The 15,432-nt window shown below is 37.0% G+C and overlaps 1 protein-coding gene across 1 annotated transcript in view; it reads left to right on the plus strand.

Moving 5' to 3' along the window:
- The window catches only part of PDK1 (pyruvate dehydrogenase kinase 1), a 32,524-nt gene extending 18,301 nt beyond the window's left edge, over positions 1 to 14,223 (plus strand). Inside the window, exons 9-11 of the mRNA XM_032355967.1 lie at positions 6,966 to 7,076; positions 9,295 to 9,408; positions 11,616 to 14,223. Of these exons, the coding sequence (XP_032211858.1) occupies positions 6,966 to 7,076; positions 9,295 to 9,408; positions 11,616 to 11,756 (366 nt within the window). The 3' untranslated portion in view covers positions 11,757 to 14,223. The remainder of the gene's footprint in view (positions 1 to 6,965; positions 7,077 to 9,294; positions 9,409 to 11,615) is intronic.
- Positions 14,224 to 15,432: the final 1,209 nt, after the last annotated feature.

Below are 15,432 nucleotides of genomic sequence, written 5' to 3' on the forward strand. Positions count from 1 at the left end.
GGTCCATTCCCTCTCCCTTCCCATCCTTTGTACTGTTACTGTCATGAAATCTACATTGTTAAACTTTGTATATTCAGCTACCCTGATTGAGAATTATGTCCTCTGAAACTGCCTTTTCAATAAGATAGGAGAAGAAAGTTACAAAAAATACACCTACAGCATCCTTTGTATCTACCTATGTAATTACTTTTCCTGGTGCTCTTTATTTCTTTATGTGGATTTTACTCTCTTGTGTTCTTTCATTCCAGGCTAAAGGATTTCCTTTAGTTTCTGTTAGGCAGGTTTACCAGCGATGAACTCTCAAGTTTTGCTTATTTGAGAATGTGTTGGCTTCTCTTTCATTTTTAAAGGACAGTTTAGCTAGATATAGAATTCTTAGTTGACTGTCTTTCTTTCAGCACTTTGAAAATTTGAATCCTACCACCTCTGCTGTCTATGATTTCTAAAGAGAAATCAGTTGTTAATCTTACTAGAATAGAATCCTTTCTATGTAATGAATCATTTCTCTTACTTCCTTCAAGATTTTTCTTGGGTTTTGACAGTTTGATTATGATTTGTCTAGTTACGGATCTCTTTGAGCTTATACCGGAGTTTGATTAACATCATTTTTTTTAATCAAAACTGGGAAACTTTTATCTTTGATTTTCAGGTATCCTTTCTGCCCCCTTTTCCCTCTCCTCTTCTGGGATTCGCAGCTTGTACATGTCAGTACACTTGTTGGAGTCCCACAGGTCTCTGATACTCTTTTTCTTCATTTTTTTCCCCCATTTTTCATTTTTTTCTTTCTTTTTTTCAATTTCAATTGACTTGCTTTCACTAGCACTGATTCTTTCTTCCACATGTTCAGATGTGCTCTTGAGCCCTTCTGAATTTCTATTTTAGCTATTATCCTTCTCGACTCTAGAATTTCAGTTTGGTTCTCTTACATAATTTCTGTGTATTTTTTTATTGCTGTTCTCCATTTGGGAAAGCACCAACCTTGTCCTTTAGTTCTTTAAAAATGGTTTCCTTTAGTTCTTTCAAAATATTTAAAGTAGCTGATTTAAAGTCTTTGTTTAGGGACTCCGGGGTGTTTGAGTTAGTTAAGCATCTGCCTTAAGCTCAGGTCATGAGGGGTCCTGGGATCGAATCCCATATTGTGCTCCTTGCTCAGCGGTGAGTCTGCTTCTCCCTCTGCCCCTCCTCCACTCATTCTCTTGCTCTCTCACTTTTCTGCACTCTCTGTCAAATAAATAAATTCTTTAAAAAATATATAGATTTTGTTTAGTAAATCTAAGTTTCCTCAGATATAGTGTCTATTGATTCTGTCTTTTCCCCTTTGCATAGGCCATACTTTCTTGTTTCCTCTCATCCTTATAGTTTTTGTTGAAAATTAGACATTTAAAATAATACAGTGTGATGACTCTGAAGATCAGATACTTACCCTCTCCCCAAGATTAGTTGTTATTTGTTTGTTTAGTGAGTCTTCAAGCTATTTGTCTAAAGTCTTTATTCTTTAAATTGTATGGCCACTAAAATTTATTTTGTTAGCTTAGTGGTGAACTAATGATTGGACCAGAAGTTCCTTAAATGCTTGTCATCTCCCAGTCTTTGTAAAGGGTCTACATCTGCATATTGGGGCACACCTTCAACACTCAGCCAGGCACTTGACAACTCTGACTTAACCTTTGGGTCCTGTGTACAGAACCTCAGTCTGCCAGAGATGAAAACTTTCCTGAACAGGAACAGAGCCCTGGGTATACATATGACCTTTTAGATTCCCAGGATATCCTCGAGCTTTTCTAAGCCCCTAAGGACATCTGATTTGCTAACTTCCTGTTAAGGTTTTTGTTTAGTCTGTTGTTTGCATAACTGTTGTACACTGCCCTAGGCAGCCTTCAAATTAATTAATTATCTCTAACTGTTTTTGATAAATGTTTCTGAGGATGGGAAGTGGGTGCACACAAGACTTTCTGCATTGGTGAGTATAGAATCAGGCCAAAGAACGATAGCCTTCCCAGTGGATACCATGCTGCCGGTTTCACTCTTGATGGGAGATGGGGGTGGAAAGAAGCCAAGTTAAAACACCACAGAGTCTGTTGTTTTTCTTGACTAAATGCTCCCCAGGTTGCTGCAAGCCTTTGGTTAATTTCTAGAGTTCTGATCAAAGTTGACTCTGACAGTATTTGCCTTTTTCTTGGTGCTTTGATGGATGAGACACTTTTCCTTTTTCCACTGTTTTTGCTGACGTAACTCCTGCTATTCCTTTTGAGAAGACTTCTGCTTATTCCAATTCCTGTTCTTTTGTATACGACCAGTTTTAAGTGTCAGGTTTTGTTGTTTTGTCTCTTTTAACTAAAGCTTTTAAGATCTTTTCTTCAGCTCTGTTCTGATATTTCTTAATGATGTGACTTGGTATGGGTCTTTTCTTACTCATTGAGCTGGGCCCTTTAGAATTTCCACTGTTTCCTTGGTGCTTTCTTCCCTACTGCTTCATTTTCTGATAGTCCCATTTGGAGGATGTTGGGCTTCATGAATTGATCCTCTGATTTTTCTTATCTTTTTTCTGCTGCTTTTTATCTCTTTAAACTTTTCATTCTACTCTGTGAGATGCCCTCAACTTTGAATTCCCAACTCTTGTATTGAATTTTTGTTTCTATTATCTTACAAATTTCCGGGAACTTTTTATTTTTTATTACTCCTTTTTTATAGTATTCTGTTTAGTTTTACCTTCTTTTATCACTCTGAGGATAATAATAGCTGTTTTTTTCTAAAAAAATTAATATGCCTTAACTCTCTACACTGTTTCCTCTGAGTTTCTTTTTTCTGTTTATCTCTCTTAGCTGTTCATTTAAAAAGAGTGATGCACACATAAATGTATGGCAAATACCATCTGTTTGCTAAGAAAGTAATGTGAATGCATCACTTTTTTTCAGCCTAGATGCTAATGTATGTCTATTTTTTGGTTGGTTATGTGTCAGCTACTTGCTTGTTAAGGTTTACTTGATTCAAAATAAATCCCACATGTCTTCTGCTTGGGGACCTCAGTTGTGCTACAGCATTGCCTTTCTCCTAATCTTTTGCTGTTTTGTCTTTCATGTGCTTTTGCATGTTGGTCTGTAGCTGTTTGCTTTTACTTGCGGTTATCCATCACAGTGGATTAAGAGTCACTGAATTCTTAGACACTTAGCAGAGACTTGGCCTGTGCTGGTGGGCAGGATTTGTTTGGGGAATCTGTCTCTTTAGTGTCAAGAAAGTTTCATAATGACCCAGCGATTCCATTCCTAGGTATATACCCAAAGAAATGAGAACAGGTATTCAAGCAAAAATTTATACAGGAAGGTTCATAGTAGCATTATGCATAATAGCCAAAAATTGGAAATGTCCCAGATGTCCATCAACTGATGAACAGTTGAATGAAATGTGGTACATCCATCTGATGGAGTATTGTTGGGCCATAAAAAGAGATGAAGTATGGGTACCTGCTCCAGTGTAGCTGCTAGCTACAATACTGAAAAGATTACACTAAGTGAAAGAAACCAATCATATCATACAATTCTATTTATATGAAATGTCCAGAATTGGCAAATGTATAGGGACAAGAAACGGATTAGTAGTTGCTTAGGAGTCTGACCAAAAAAGAGTCCAGGGTTTCTTTTTGAAGTAATAATATTATAAAATTTGTGGTGAATGTTGCACATATCTACTTATATATTAAAAACTATCGAGTTTCACAGTTTAAATAGGTGAATTTTATGGTACATGAATTACTTTAATAAAGCTGTTAAAAAAAAAGGAAAGGAAGACTCAGAAGGGTCTTGAAAAGGCTGTTCTAGAAGCCCCTGTAAAGGCCCTACCCATATTAGGCTCTTCCTCCACACATCCAAGGTCACATGACCAAATCTCCTGTTAAATAGATGCTTGCTTTAATTTCTTCAGTAGAGTTTTCATCCCCATCACTAGTACTGGATTTTCAGGATCAAGATCTGTTTTTAATCCCTCTATAGAAACATAGAAAACTAGGACTAAATGATATATATTAGAAAGTCAACAGGATGGCTTATAGTTGAGTTTTTAAATAGTCTTTATATAGTCTTTCTTTCCATTCTTTTAGTTTATTCAATTTTTTGATATTTTTCACCTTTTTTCCGTTGGCTAAGAATCCTGTGAGAGAGTTGTTTTTTTCTGGCTGATGACTCTAGCTGCTCTTTTAGATTTGGTGTTTGTGCTATACTCAGTAAATAAAATAAGTGTTAACAGCCACATGTCTTTCGAATTAAAATGTCAGTGTCTTGATTCATTCCCTATTAGTGATTTTACAAACTAGACATTGAGAAAGCTGTTGAGGAGGAGACTTCAGGAGCTCTGGGTGAGTTCAGGGTTAGTAAATCTCCTGCCTTTAGAGCTGTCATCAAGTTAGTGGTTCATTTCCCTTGTATCTGAAATTCCCACAAATTACCCCAGGGAGGCCAGTGTCTTGGGGAACAGGAAATTAGGGATGGCAACTCTTGGTTAGATGACATTGCAAAGTGGTGATTTCATACACCAAAGAGAAAACTTTAAAAATAAAAATTTTGGCAAACTTCTCTTTCTCAGCCTTTCGGTTGACATTACTGTGTATCACCCATCTCTTTTGTAATATCTTTACATTTCCTTGGCATAGGCTTCTTCTGATGATTCTCGATTTTTTCTTCAAATTATCTTGATCAGAAGTTTAATTTTCACATATCTTTCTCAACATATTTCTCATCAGACTGCCATTCTTCTTAAATATATACAGACCAACTGTCTGTCCCTCTCTGCCATTAATCCCTTTTCCCCTTTTTTCAATGAATTCAAATCTTCTGGCATAATATCATCTGTTACAATTCCATTAGAAACTCTTTCGACCTCTTTAAAAATCTGGCTCCACTTTATTATGTCTTTGGCTGCAAAGCAAAGGAGGTTAGCTTTATCAGTTTTTAGTTACATTCTTATGGCTTAGTTTACCCCCTTCACCTGTAAGAAGAAGACGCTTCTCGAAGTCACCTTTGTCCTTTCTACTCAGCTCTCTGCTTTTCTCATACTGGCCTCTAGCGAGAAATTACTTCTTGTTTCATTTGATTGTTGTCGCCTTTCTGGCCAAAGGTTAAGGAAAATCAGGAAGTATTTACTGAAGTCTACTTTTTATCTTAATATCTATTCTAATACATTGTTTACTTACTTAATATTTACAGAACACCCACACTTCTTACTCACATTGCCAGTAAATGTGCAGCAGAACATTAAATTAAAGGATGAGTAATTAACAAATTGATGGATTCCAGAAAATACCCAGAGCTCTTTATTAATTTTATGAAAATAAATCTCTTCACTGGACTTTGAATTCATAGCCAAAAACAATTTCAAGCATGCTTATGTTCAAGTTCTAACTAAAGTCTTTGTATATTTTTATACTGTAATTTTCTAATTGTGGATGTATCAGAGGCAAGCCCTCAAGTGGTATTTCAAAACATATTTTTATTTTAAAAATTAAAATCTATGTCATTTTCACTATGAAAGTAATATATATGCATACTGTAAAGATATTTAAAATTCATATAAAAACTCAACTATAAGCTATCCAGGCTTGACCTTTTTTTTTTTTTTTTTTAATAATGCTCTTTTAAACTTATTTGTGATCAAGTTTTTGATTTTTTTGTCTCTCTCTCTTTTTTTTTTTTTTTTTTTTTGAGTAGTCTCTACACCCTGCGTAGGGCTCAAATTCATGACCCTTAGATTAAGAGTTGGATGCTATACCAATTAAACCAGCCAGGCACCCCCAGCCTACTGACTTTTTAACTGTTCAACACTATCTATCCATCTACCTACTTATTCACTCATTCACATATATGTGTACCACACATGCACACATACATGTACACATACACGTTAAACCAGATTTGTTTGTATATTAATGTTACACATAGTAGACTCAATTTAGATTTTGTGACAAAGGAAAATGTACAATAATTTGGAAAATAAGGCCCCATTAACTGTAAAGAAAAACAGAATGAAAATAGTCTCTAAATAAATTACTAAATTCAGCCTAACATGTGATTTGAGTTGAGAAATGACATTAGAACAATCCAAAGACCAGTGTACTCTAAACTCAAAAGGAAGTTGTCTGGGGGGGGCGGTCTGTGCTGCCGAATAGTATTATGTGGACCTCTTTCACCCCGGTACCTACAGTTCTACACAATATTTCATGGCTCAGTGGTTTTCTATTTTAGAATGTGCTTTAGTTTACTTCAGTAGTCCCCTTTTTAGGTTATAATCCAGTTTTAGCTATTCTGCATAGTGCTGTGGTGGATATTCTCATACATACTTTGCATACTTCTTTGATTATTTTTTTAGGATAAACACTGTTGGGTCAGAGGGTTCATGCATTTTGAATCTGATTGCCAGACCACCCACCAGAAAGGAATAACAAATTCATTGTTACATCCTGGGTAGACTTAGTTTATGCCCCGTTCTATGCTCACTGCACTGTGGATGTGTGGCCAGTGAGAGGCAGAGCCACAGCACTGACTCTGTATTATGATGGAGCTTATTATGCATTAGAATTGTGCACATTGGAGGAGTTCTATGAAGTCTACCAGTGAGGAAAACGTTTACACTCACAACTTGGATTGTATAGTACTTGTTTTGAAAAGCAGTACTTTCTTTGGGCACCTGTGTGGCTCAGGTGGTTAAGCAGCTTCCTTCAGCTCAGGTCATGATCTCAGGGTCCTGGGATCGAGCCCCGCTCTGGCTCCTTGCTCAGCGGGGTCTCTGCTTGTCTCTCTCCCTCTGCCCCTGCTCTTGCTTGTGTGCTTCTCTCCCTCTCTAATAAAAAACAATCCTGAAAGAGAGAGAGAAGGAAAGAAAGAGCAATACTTTCCCATCAGCAGTTAAACTGTGATTGTGTCTTGGTGTTTTGCTGTTTATGGGACTTGGTCATAAGGCATGATCCTTTCTCACCTTAGATGAGTGACCGAGGAGGTGGTGTTCCTTTGAGGAAAATTGACAGACTCTTCAACTATATGTATTCAACTGCACCCCGGCCTCGTGTTGAGACGTCCCGAGCAGTGCCCCTGGTATGTGATCAAGAAATAACAAAGTGTAAAAAAAGAAGAAAGAATTGAATGTGTTTCTGTGATTTGGAAAAAAAAAATCAAATGAATACCAAATAAATTACCAAATAAATCAGTTAAGCAATTGTGTAGGGTATCCATGAGGGAGAAAGGAAACTATTAGAAAAAAACACTTTACTCTGAATTCAAACAGCCTGTGGCTCATTTCTTCATTTGATTGAAAAGAGCACAAGACAGCAAATATTGTTTTACAGTTCTTACTGCCAAGCTGGATAGTGATATGTCAGTAGTTTCATGTGGTTAACCACATTTTGATATACTATGTCTAATAGGAAGACTGAGTTACCAGTTTTGCTAGCATTTGGTCAACACTGATTGAATCTTCAGTGTTGATTTTTTTTTTTTCTCATGTACTTATAATTAGAAAAAAATCTCATAATCTGGACCCAGAAAAAAGCCTAGAGTTCTCATCACTTAATTGCCCACCTGGAAAAGGCTCAAATTATAATTGTTGTGGTGGTATTTTTTATTGATTTCAGTCACCTGTTCTCGGGTTTCCTTGCTTTTAAAGCGTTTTGCCAAATATCTGACCTGTAACTTGGGGAGAACTATTCTTTTGGGCTTTGAAACTTCTCTGGCATATGTGCTGGAATTAGGCTAGAACAGATGAAATGCAGTATAAAATAGATGGATCTATTTTAGATTCTTCCTAAGAAGTTACTAGAAGGACTTAGAGTTGTACCTGTTACACAGCACAGTTTCCGTAGCTCAGCTGTAATCTAGTTCATGTCTTACCATACTTTTAAAATGATTACGCCAGGACTGCGCTGCTCACACACAGTTGTGTATGCCTCCATGCACTGGCAGACAGACACAGTCAAATAACAAACATGAGCCCCTTCTTAGATTCTGATCTTATTGTAAGAAGTAAGGGAGGGAGGGGTGTATAAATCACAGAGCTGTGGGTAGGGATGGTAAGGAATCCAGGGCTAGGAACAGGAGAGCTGTCACCACCCTGAATTGAAGGGAGAAGTTGTTAGCGGAACCCAGAAGAAAGGATAGTAACCAAGCAGCTGCTTACACTCAAGGGGTCTAATCCCAAGGGAAGCTACCCTCAGCGGGAAGGAAACAGAGGAATGACTTCTGTGACTGGACTCCCTCTGAGCTCCTGCTGGGTTCCCCATTGTCTGGACCCACTGGAAGCAGAGGGCAGGGGAATCGTTGATAGCATCCTCTCAGGGCAAGGAGCCATGTGGAGAATGGGTAGTTGATTTGGAAGGGTAAACAGAAACTCTGGTCAGAAAAGCCAAGGAATAAACAAATGGGAGAGGTAGATGAAACCAGAGCCTACATTTGTTAACAGCACTCTGATTCCTGAATCTGCGTAAGCTCTTAACTAAAGTGTTACATTGGAATATCATTGAACGTCTGGCTTGGTGATAAAAACTGTTTTTACACTTGTCCAAATGTTCTGCTTTGTATTAAAGAATTTTAAGATTTATTCAGGTAAAGAAGGCCATTCCAGGAACTGGAGACAGGATGAACAAAGACACAGAAATGAAAAATAACATTTGTTTGAGGAACTTAAGAACTGGAGATTTGGTCCAGCTGGACTAGAAAGTGAGAGGCAGAGACCTGAGGTCTTGAAAGTTCTTTTTAGAAGCTTGAATTTTTATCTCAAGGCAGTGGGTTGGGGATGGTAGGCAGGTAGGTCATGGTGTTAGTGGCGATGTGCTTTGAAGGTTTTTAAACAGGGGAGTGATTCGTCAGTGAGTGACAGTGGACTTACTATTGATCTATCCAGGTTCAGAACACAGGCTGAAAATTCATGGTATGAAGTCAAGAGATGTATCTCTGAGACTGCCAACAAAGCTTTTTCTACTCTTGCTCCTAAAAGAGAGAACATGTTTAATATGATATTGCCAAAAGCAGTATTGGGATACCCTAGAGGAAGGCAGCAAAGAAGAGCAGTGTGCTGTTCTAGGTCTACATGAGTCATTTTATAGAAAAAAGAAAAATGAGTTTTAAATGACCAGAGGGGAGCCATCTAATGTAGTACCCCAACTAGGCTTCAGCTTGATCTGTATTAGTGGTTAGGTATTAATGAGCTCTTAGATGCAGGCTCTGATAGCTTCAGGATACTCAGAAGCATTCATTTTAACTAGAAAAGTATTTCACTGTGTGGCTTTCTGAATAGAATTTCACTTTTCTCATCTCACAGGCTGGGTTTGGTTATGGATTGCCCATATCACGTCTTTATGCCCAATACTTCCAAGGAGACCTAAAGCTATATTCTCTAGAGGGTTATGGGACAGATGCAGTCATCTACATTAAGGTAATAACTGTAGTCTTTTTGATTTAATGATAATTCTTTTGGTTATAAGAAAAGATGCCAGTATTTAGCTGTAATGAAATTTTCTTCTACCTCATCACTGTTAAGATGTAAGAATATGGTTTTTACATAGGATTCCATGTATTTTCAGAAATGATCTCCTTAACTGGGGGAAAGGACACACTCTGACCTGTGATGATCACAACTATAGCTGTTAACAGAAAAAAAGTCGGGCTGAAGTGGGAAATCACGTTATATGTTACACAAATTTAATGTTAATGCAAAACACATGAATGGGCATTGATCCCCCAATCTTTTGATGTACTGCTAGGGTCTTTTCTCTGTATATGAGTCTGCAGATTCACGTTTCAGTTGTCTCTCCTTCAGAAGCTATACTTACCATGCATTGTTTTGATTTCTTTAAACAAAGAAACAACCAACTGCATAGTCTTTTTATTTATATGTAGTCCTTTACAGATGTCTTCTGACTCAGATCTGACAGCAATCTGTATATAACTTTTACTTCATGAGTCTTTCCAAAGCATTCATCTTAGTTTTCAAAGCACCTCCACCTACCCTCCATCTATCCATCCATCCGTCCATCCATTTATTTATTTGTCTGTTTATTTTGCATTTTGTTTAAGCAATACTTGATTAAATTATGTGATTACAGTAATAGATGTGAGTGCATAAACATATTTGGGAACAAGCACAGGGGACGCTTGTCTGACATATAGCTTACGTGGTGGGAGCAGAAGCACTTAACCTGCTGGCCTGTGATGTTCCATGTGTTTATCTGAGTTCAACATATTTTACAGGGTTGGAGAGCCACCGAGCCCCACCAGCCCCCTGGATTGGTTAAGCAGTGGGCAGTTGGTGCCTAACTTAGTGACTCCACGTTTCTTGTTCCGGCCACTAGATGGCACCTGTTTTATAGGAAATGGTGAAGACTGTAATGTAAAAAATAAGTTTATCCAAAAAGGTTAAATTTTTTCAAGATAATAATTCTTTCTCTTTTCTTTTAAACCATCTCAATTGTGAATAACTTGAAAAGGGCAACATGAAGGTAACATTTTTATCACCAAACATAACATTTTTTATCTAGCCCATAAATCAAGTTCCGGTAGTTCTGGCATATTTAAAGAGAATATGTAGGTGAAAGGGGTTTTTTCCCACTTTGTAAAAAAAGCAGAAGACCAGAATCTCATAAAATCATTAAAATAAGGGGCCTCCTCAGTGGCTCAGTCTGAATCTTGATACCACCTCAGGTTGTGATCTTCAAGTCCTGAGTTCAAGCCCCCATTGGGCTCCACAGTGGATGTGGAGCCTACTTTAAAAAAAAAAAATTTTTTTTAAATCAATGTCAAAAATTTCCTTACCATTATCAGAATGAAATTTCCTGTTCAATATTTTCTACGTCTTGGGAATACCCATGACCTAAGGTCAGAATCCTACTAAAATACCTCAACTTGAAAAAGATAAGGAGGAACATGGTTTATCTCAGGTTCCAGAAATTTGCAGGAAACTGAAACAAAACAGTGTGAATCAATGGTAATGATATGTTGGAAATGTGAAATGATGCACAATGCAGGTATCCCATCCGCTATAACTGAAATTGGTAGCTTGAATGGCAGGAGGAGAAGACACAGGGTCAAACCCAAGGCCAAGAATTTGTCAGTCAAAAGCCTTAGACATAGTTTTGTATTTATTGATAATGTTGTTAAGATGACTTTTCAAAGTCCGTGACTATGCTGGAAAAAATAGTATTTTTTCTAACAAATAATTGAAATAGATTTCATGAAATGATTTTACAAATATGTATATTAAGGTGCATACGTCAGTTTTTCTGCATTTACACTTAAATGGCTTTTTTAGTTAACCAGCTTCTGTTCTGGGTCATGTTTTTATAAGAAGCATCTCCTATACCTATGTAAAATTTCATTCCAGCAGCTTCCAGGCTGTTTGGACAATTACTGCAAACAAAAAACTCAATCAATGTGCACACCAAGCAGTGCCATAGACTTAGTCAATAATGCATTGCAAATATGTACATTGTTTCAAAATGTATATAGATGGTGTGAATGATTAATAAAGTACAAATTCAATAAAGCACTGTTTAATTTGGAGTAACCTTTTGCCACTGTATACTTTCTCAAATAGTGGATTCTAAAAAAAAAAATGCCAGACTTAGGTCCCACTTTTTCTTTCAGGCTTTGTCAACAGAATCGATAGAGAGACTCCCAGTGTATAACAAAGCTGCCTGGAAACATTACAACACCAACCATGAGGCTGATGACTGGTGTGTCCCCAGCAGAGAACCAAAAGACATGACAACATTTCGCAGTGCCTAGATACGCTTGGAACACCTGGAAAATCCAGATGTGGCTTTTGTATTAAATTTGGAAGGGATGATGTTCAGAACTACATTATACCAAATACTTCACATGTTTTTTTTTCAAAATTAATTATTTGGGTAGAATAAATGGAAAGTGAATTCCATTTATATCTGTTAAACCTCCTAAAGAATGAAATTGTACCTATTTTGCACTTATATTTTCACAGTTAATTGAGCATATTTTTAAACAACTGCAGTTTTGGTCAACTTTCCTCTTTATGGTAGACTTCAGAAGCATGGGAGTCTTTGGGTTTCTGCAGAAAGCTGTGTGGTCTTTTCATTTATGTGTGTTGGAAACCTTTCCTTAATGATTCTGATTAGCTAGTTAGCCATCCACCTGTTTTTTGGAATTCTGCCATCCTTTTTACTCTGTAATGACAGCTGTAATAAGATGGTCTTCAGATGTACCAGTGAGTAAGTAGAAAACAGTTGCCATGTAAATGGGGCACCAGCCCCCTTTCAGCATCTACATGCATCACCTTCACTCTGAAGTTGATTTTTCATTTTTTAATTCCATTGCAGAGGATTGTAATGGGTTCCCTGTGGAGCTAAGCCAAGATCATAAGCAATCTACTCTGAATGTGCTTGTGATTAGTGCCGGGGGAAATTTTTATACTAAAAACAAATTAGCAGCGGCTAAAATTCTAGAGAAGAAATTGAGGTGGAAGTAGTGAGTCCACAAAATTGAACTATTGATTATTGAGATTACCTAGGGGAGCTTTTGAGAGACAGAGTTTTTTGGGGGGGTCCGACTCCAGACATACAGAATCAGACTCTCAACTGAGTCTGGGGCCCAGAAATATCAATTTTTAGAATGCTTTCCAGGTGAGTCTGTTGCCTCACCTAGTTAAGAAACCACCCTTTTAAAGTGAATGTTATAAAGTAACAGAGATCTTTAGGTTTTGATTTTCACTTACTGCAAGGTCAGGCTTCTAGACTCCAGGAGAGACCAACACTCTCAGGCCTGGTGCAATTAAAAGCAGGTAGACAAAGTGCATGAGAACAGTCAGGTAACCGAAAAATTAGAACCATAAAAGCACAAGTATTGATGAAGAACATGTATTTTATAAGAACTATTTAGACTTTGTTATCAGGAAAATTTCAACCAGGGTTTATCAGCAATTCTTTGCATTCATATGGTGATTTCTAGTTTACAAATACTTTGGTGTAATATGATAACTCTGTTGGGCTTTACAACAGATGTAGAGCAGGTGGTATCATCCTTGTTTTGAGACTCAGAGTGTGGCCCAAGGTTGCACAGAATTGGAGTCAGGGCCTGAGTGGTCTCTGCTGATCACTGTTAGCTGCCAGGTCTGGGAAGCCGTGAAATTAGGAGACTATGTTATTAGTCAAACCTCGACTTTTAAGGTAACAGGGAACTATATTGAAAATGAATTTTAAAGTAAGATTTTAAATATTTAAAAAACAACCTTAATACTTAAAGGTGGGAACTTTATCTGGAAAATGCATTGGGCTGAAACACCTCATTCTCAAAAGGATTATGTAAGTTTAACAATTCTGTATAAATTTGTAAATCAGAAGGGATGGAAGAGGGCAGTGAGTCCGGACCGCTATGTGAGAGGTGATAGTCCCGAGCCTCAGGGCGGATGGTTTGCCTGGGCCTTCTTAGCCAATTTGACCAAATGTTGGAAAAAGAGAAGTTTTACCCAATATAGCATTCCTTAATTATGGATTTTGTGAAAAATAATAGAATATGCTAATGGTGACTTATATTAGTCCAAGGTGTTACAGTTTATTAGCTTTAAATTACACTTTTTTGGTAATGATGAAATATTTTAGAATTCTTTGAATCAAAATACTTTCTTTCCTAAATGAGACATTTGTATAACTGACATAAACTTGATGCTTTACTTATAAAACACTTTCCCTCCCTCCCCAAAATTAAAGTTTTTCTCTATTTATGAGCTAACAATAATGTTTTTAAAGCAAAAGTGAAATGTTTTCCTTTAGCTTCTTTTTAAGCTATAGCCTCTTTTTTACTTTGTTATATGGTAATGGACAGAAAATTACATAAAAAAGTGTTGGAGGGGTAGCATTCTCTTCTATGGTTTCAAATCATTGTGCTACCTAGAAAGTTTTTAGATTCTTAACCTGTTTTCTCCACCAGCATTTAGTGTGATGCCATGTAGATACAGAAGTATATACAAGGATGAGAAGTGGATACTAAGTGATTTCTTCTTATAACCTGGGCATTTAATAAATGTGCCAACATTTTTTAGGAAGATTCGCAAAAATATTCTGCCCTATCCTTAAAATACTGGCTGACTTTAGATATCTTGATACTTAATAGTGATCACTTTCTTGCACTGTGAAGTTTTTACATGAACATGTTGAAGTGGAAGTCTACCATATGATATTATAAAATGTTTTGTGTGTGGCAATAAACTAAAAACGTGGACCAACTCTTACTTTGAAAATTAATTGGGTCAATTTAGGGTTTTCTAATATAATTATATTTTTAAAATTAAAATCTCTTTCATTACCAAGTGTCAGTGTTCCATAAACATTCAAATAGTTGCAGCTAGGTGGCTCACATTGAGACACTGTCTTCAGTAGAGGAAATGTTTGGAACTTAGGTCTCTAATGTGTATATTCTAATGGAGAAGGCGAGAGGTAGAATTTGTATGGTTTGAGTTATACCAGGTTTTAAATATCCAAAATCTACTGATGACTGACTCATTTCTTAAGTGAAGATCTTCTGTTGTGTGATTTTTGAAAGGTTGTATTAATGTGCTCTTTGAATAATTTCACAGTATAAGTAATATAGGAAGGGCCTTTATTTGACTAGCATTACCCTCTGTACCCTCAGTTGAAGAGTCAGAACTAAATTTAGTCAAAGGTAGATTCCTGTCTTTATTCCTGAATAATGGAACATGATGGCAACTTCCATCATTGTTAAATCCAGCAAGCTCTATAACCAACTCCATAGGTGAAAAAGTGGAGAAACCAACCACTAGTGTTTCTGTTCCTTTGTGGCCCGTGAGTGACTCATCAGAGAGGAAGCCAGAAATCAGTCAACCAGTTTCAGTTTGTGTCTTCAATTGCTTTGTCATAAATGTAAAGTTTTCACAGATGGGTAATCGGGATTGAGCTAGCTGGTTTGCAAATAGGGCTTTTCCTGGAGGAACTTTACATCCTATGTGATTAACTTCTGACCCCAGTGATTAATCTTCTTACAGCCAAGCCCAATGCTTGAAAAAATACTATAATGAGGTATGAAGGATTTTATATATGTCAAAAAAGAACACACGCTGGTTTGCTGAGTTTAGGCATTCTAAAACTAGACTGCCCTTTTGTTCTATTTACGTGTTTGGAAAGAATTAGACATCACCACACACTTTTTTTTAATAGTCTTCACATTTCTTTACCAATTTCTAACCATAGGATTTTAGCAGGAAGAGACAAGACTGCCGTTTTGTTTCTTTAATTTATAACATAAAATTTAATCTGTATGTGTGTGTGTATTTATGTATATATAGATACACACACACAGTATGGGACACCTGGGTGGCTCATTTGGTTAAGTGTCTGCCTTCAGCTCGGGTCATGATCCTAGGGTGCTGGGATCGAGTCCCATATCAGGCTCTTTGCTCAGTGGAGAGCCTGCTTCT

This window comes from Mustela erminea, chromosome 8, assembly GCF_009829155.1.
Source record: "Mustela erminea isolate mMusErm1 chromosome 8, mMusErm1.Pri, whole genome shotgun sequence".
Taxonomy (NCBI): Eukaryota; Metazoa; Chordata; class Mammalia; order Carnivora; family Mustelidae; genus Mustela; species Mustela erminea.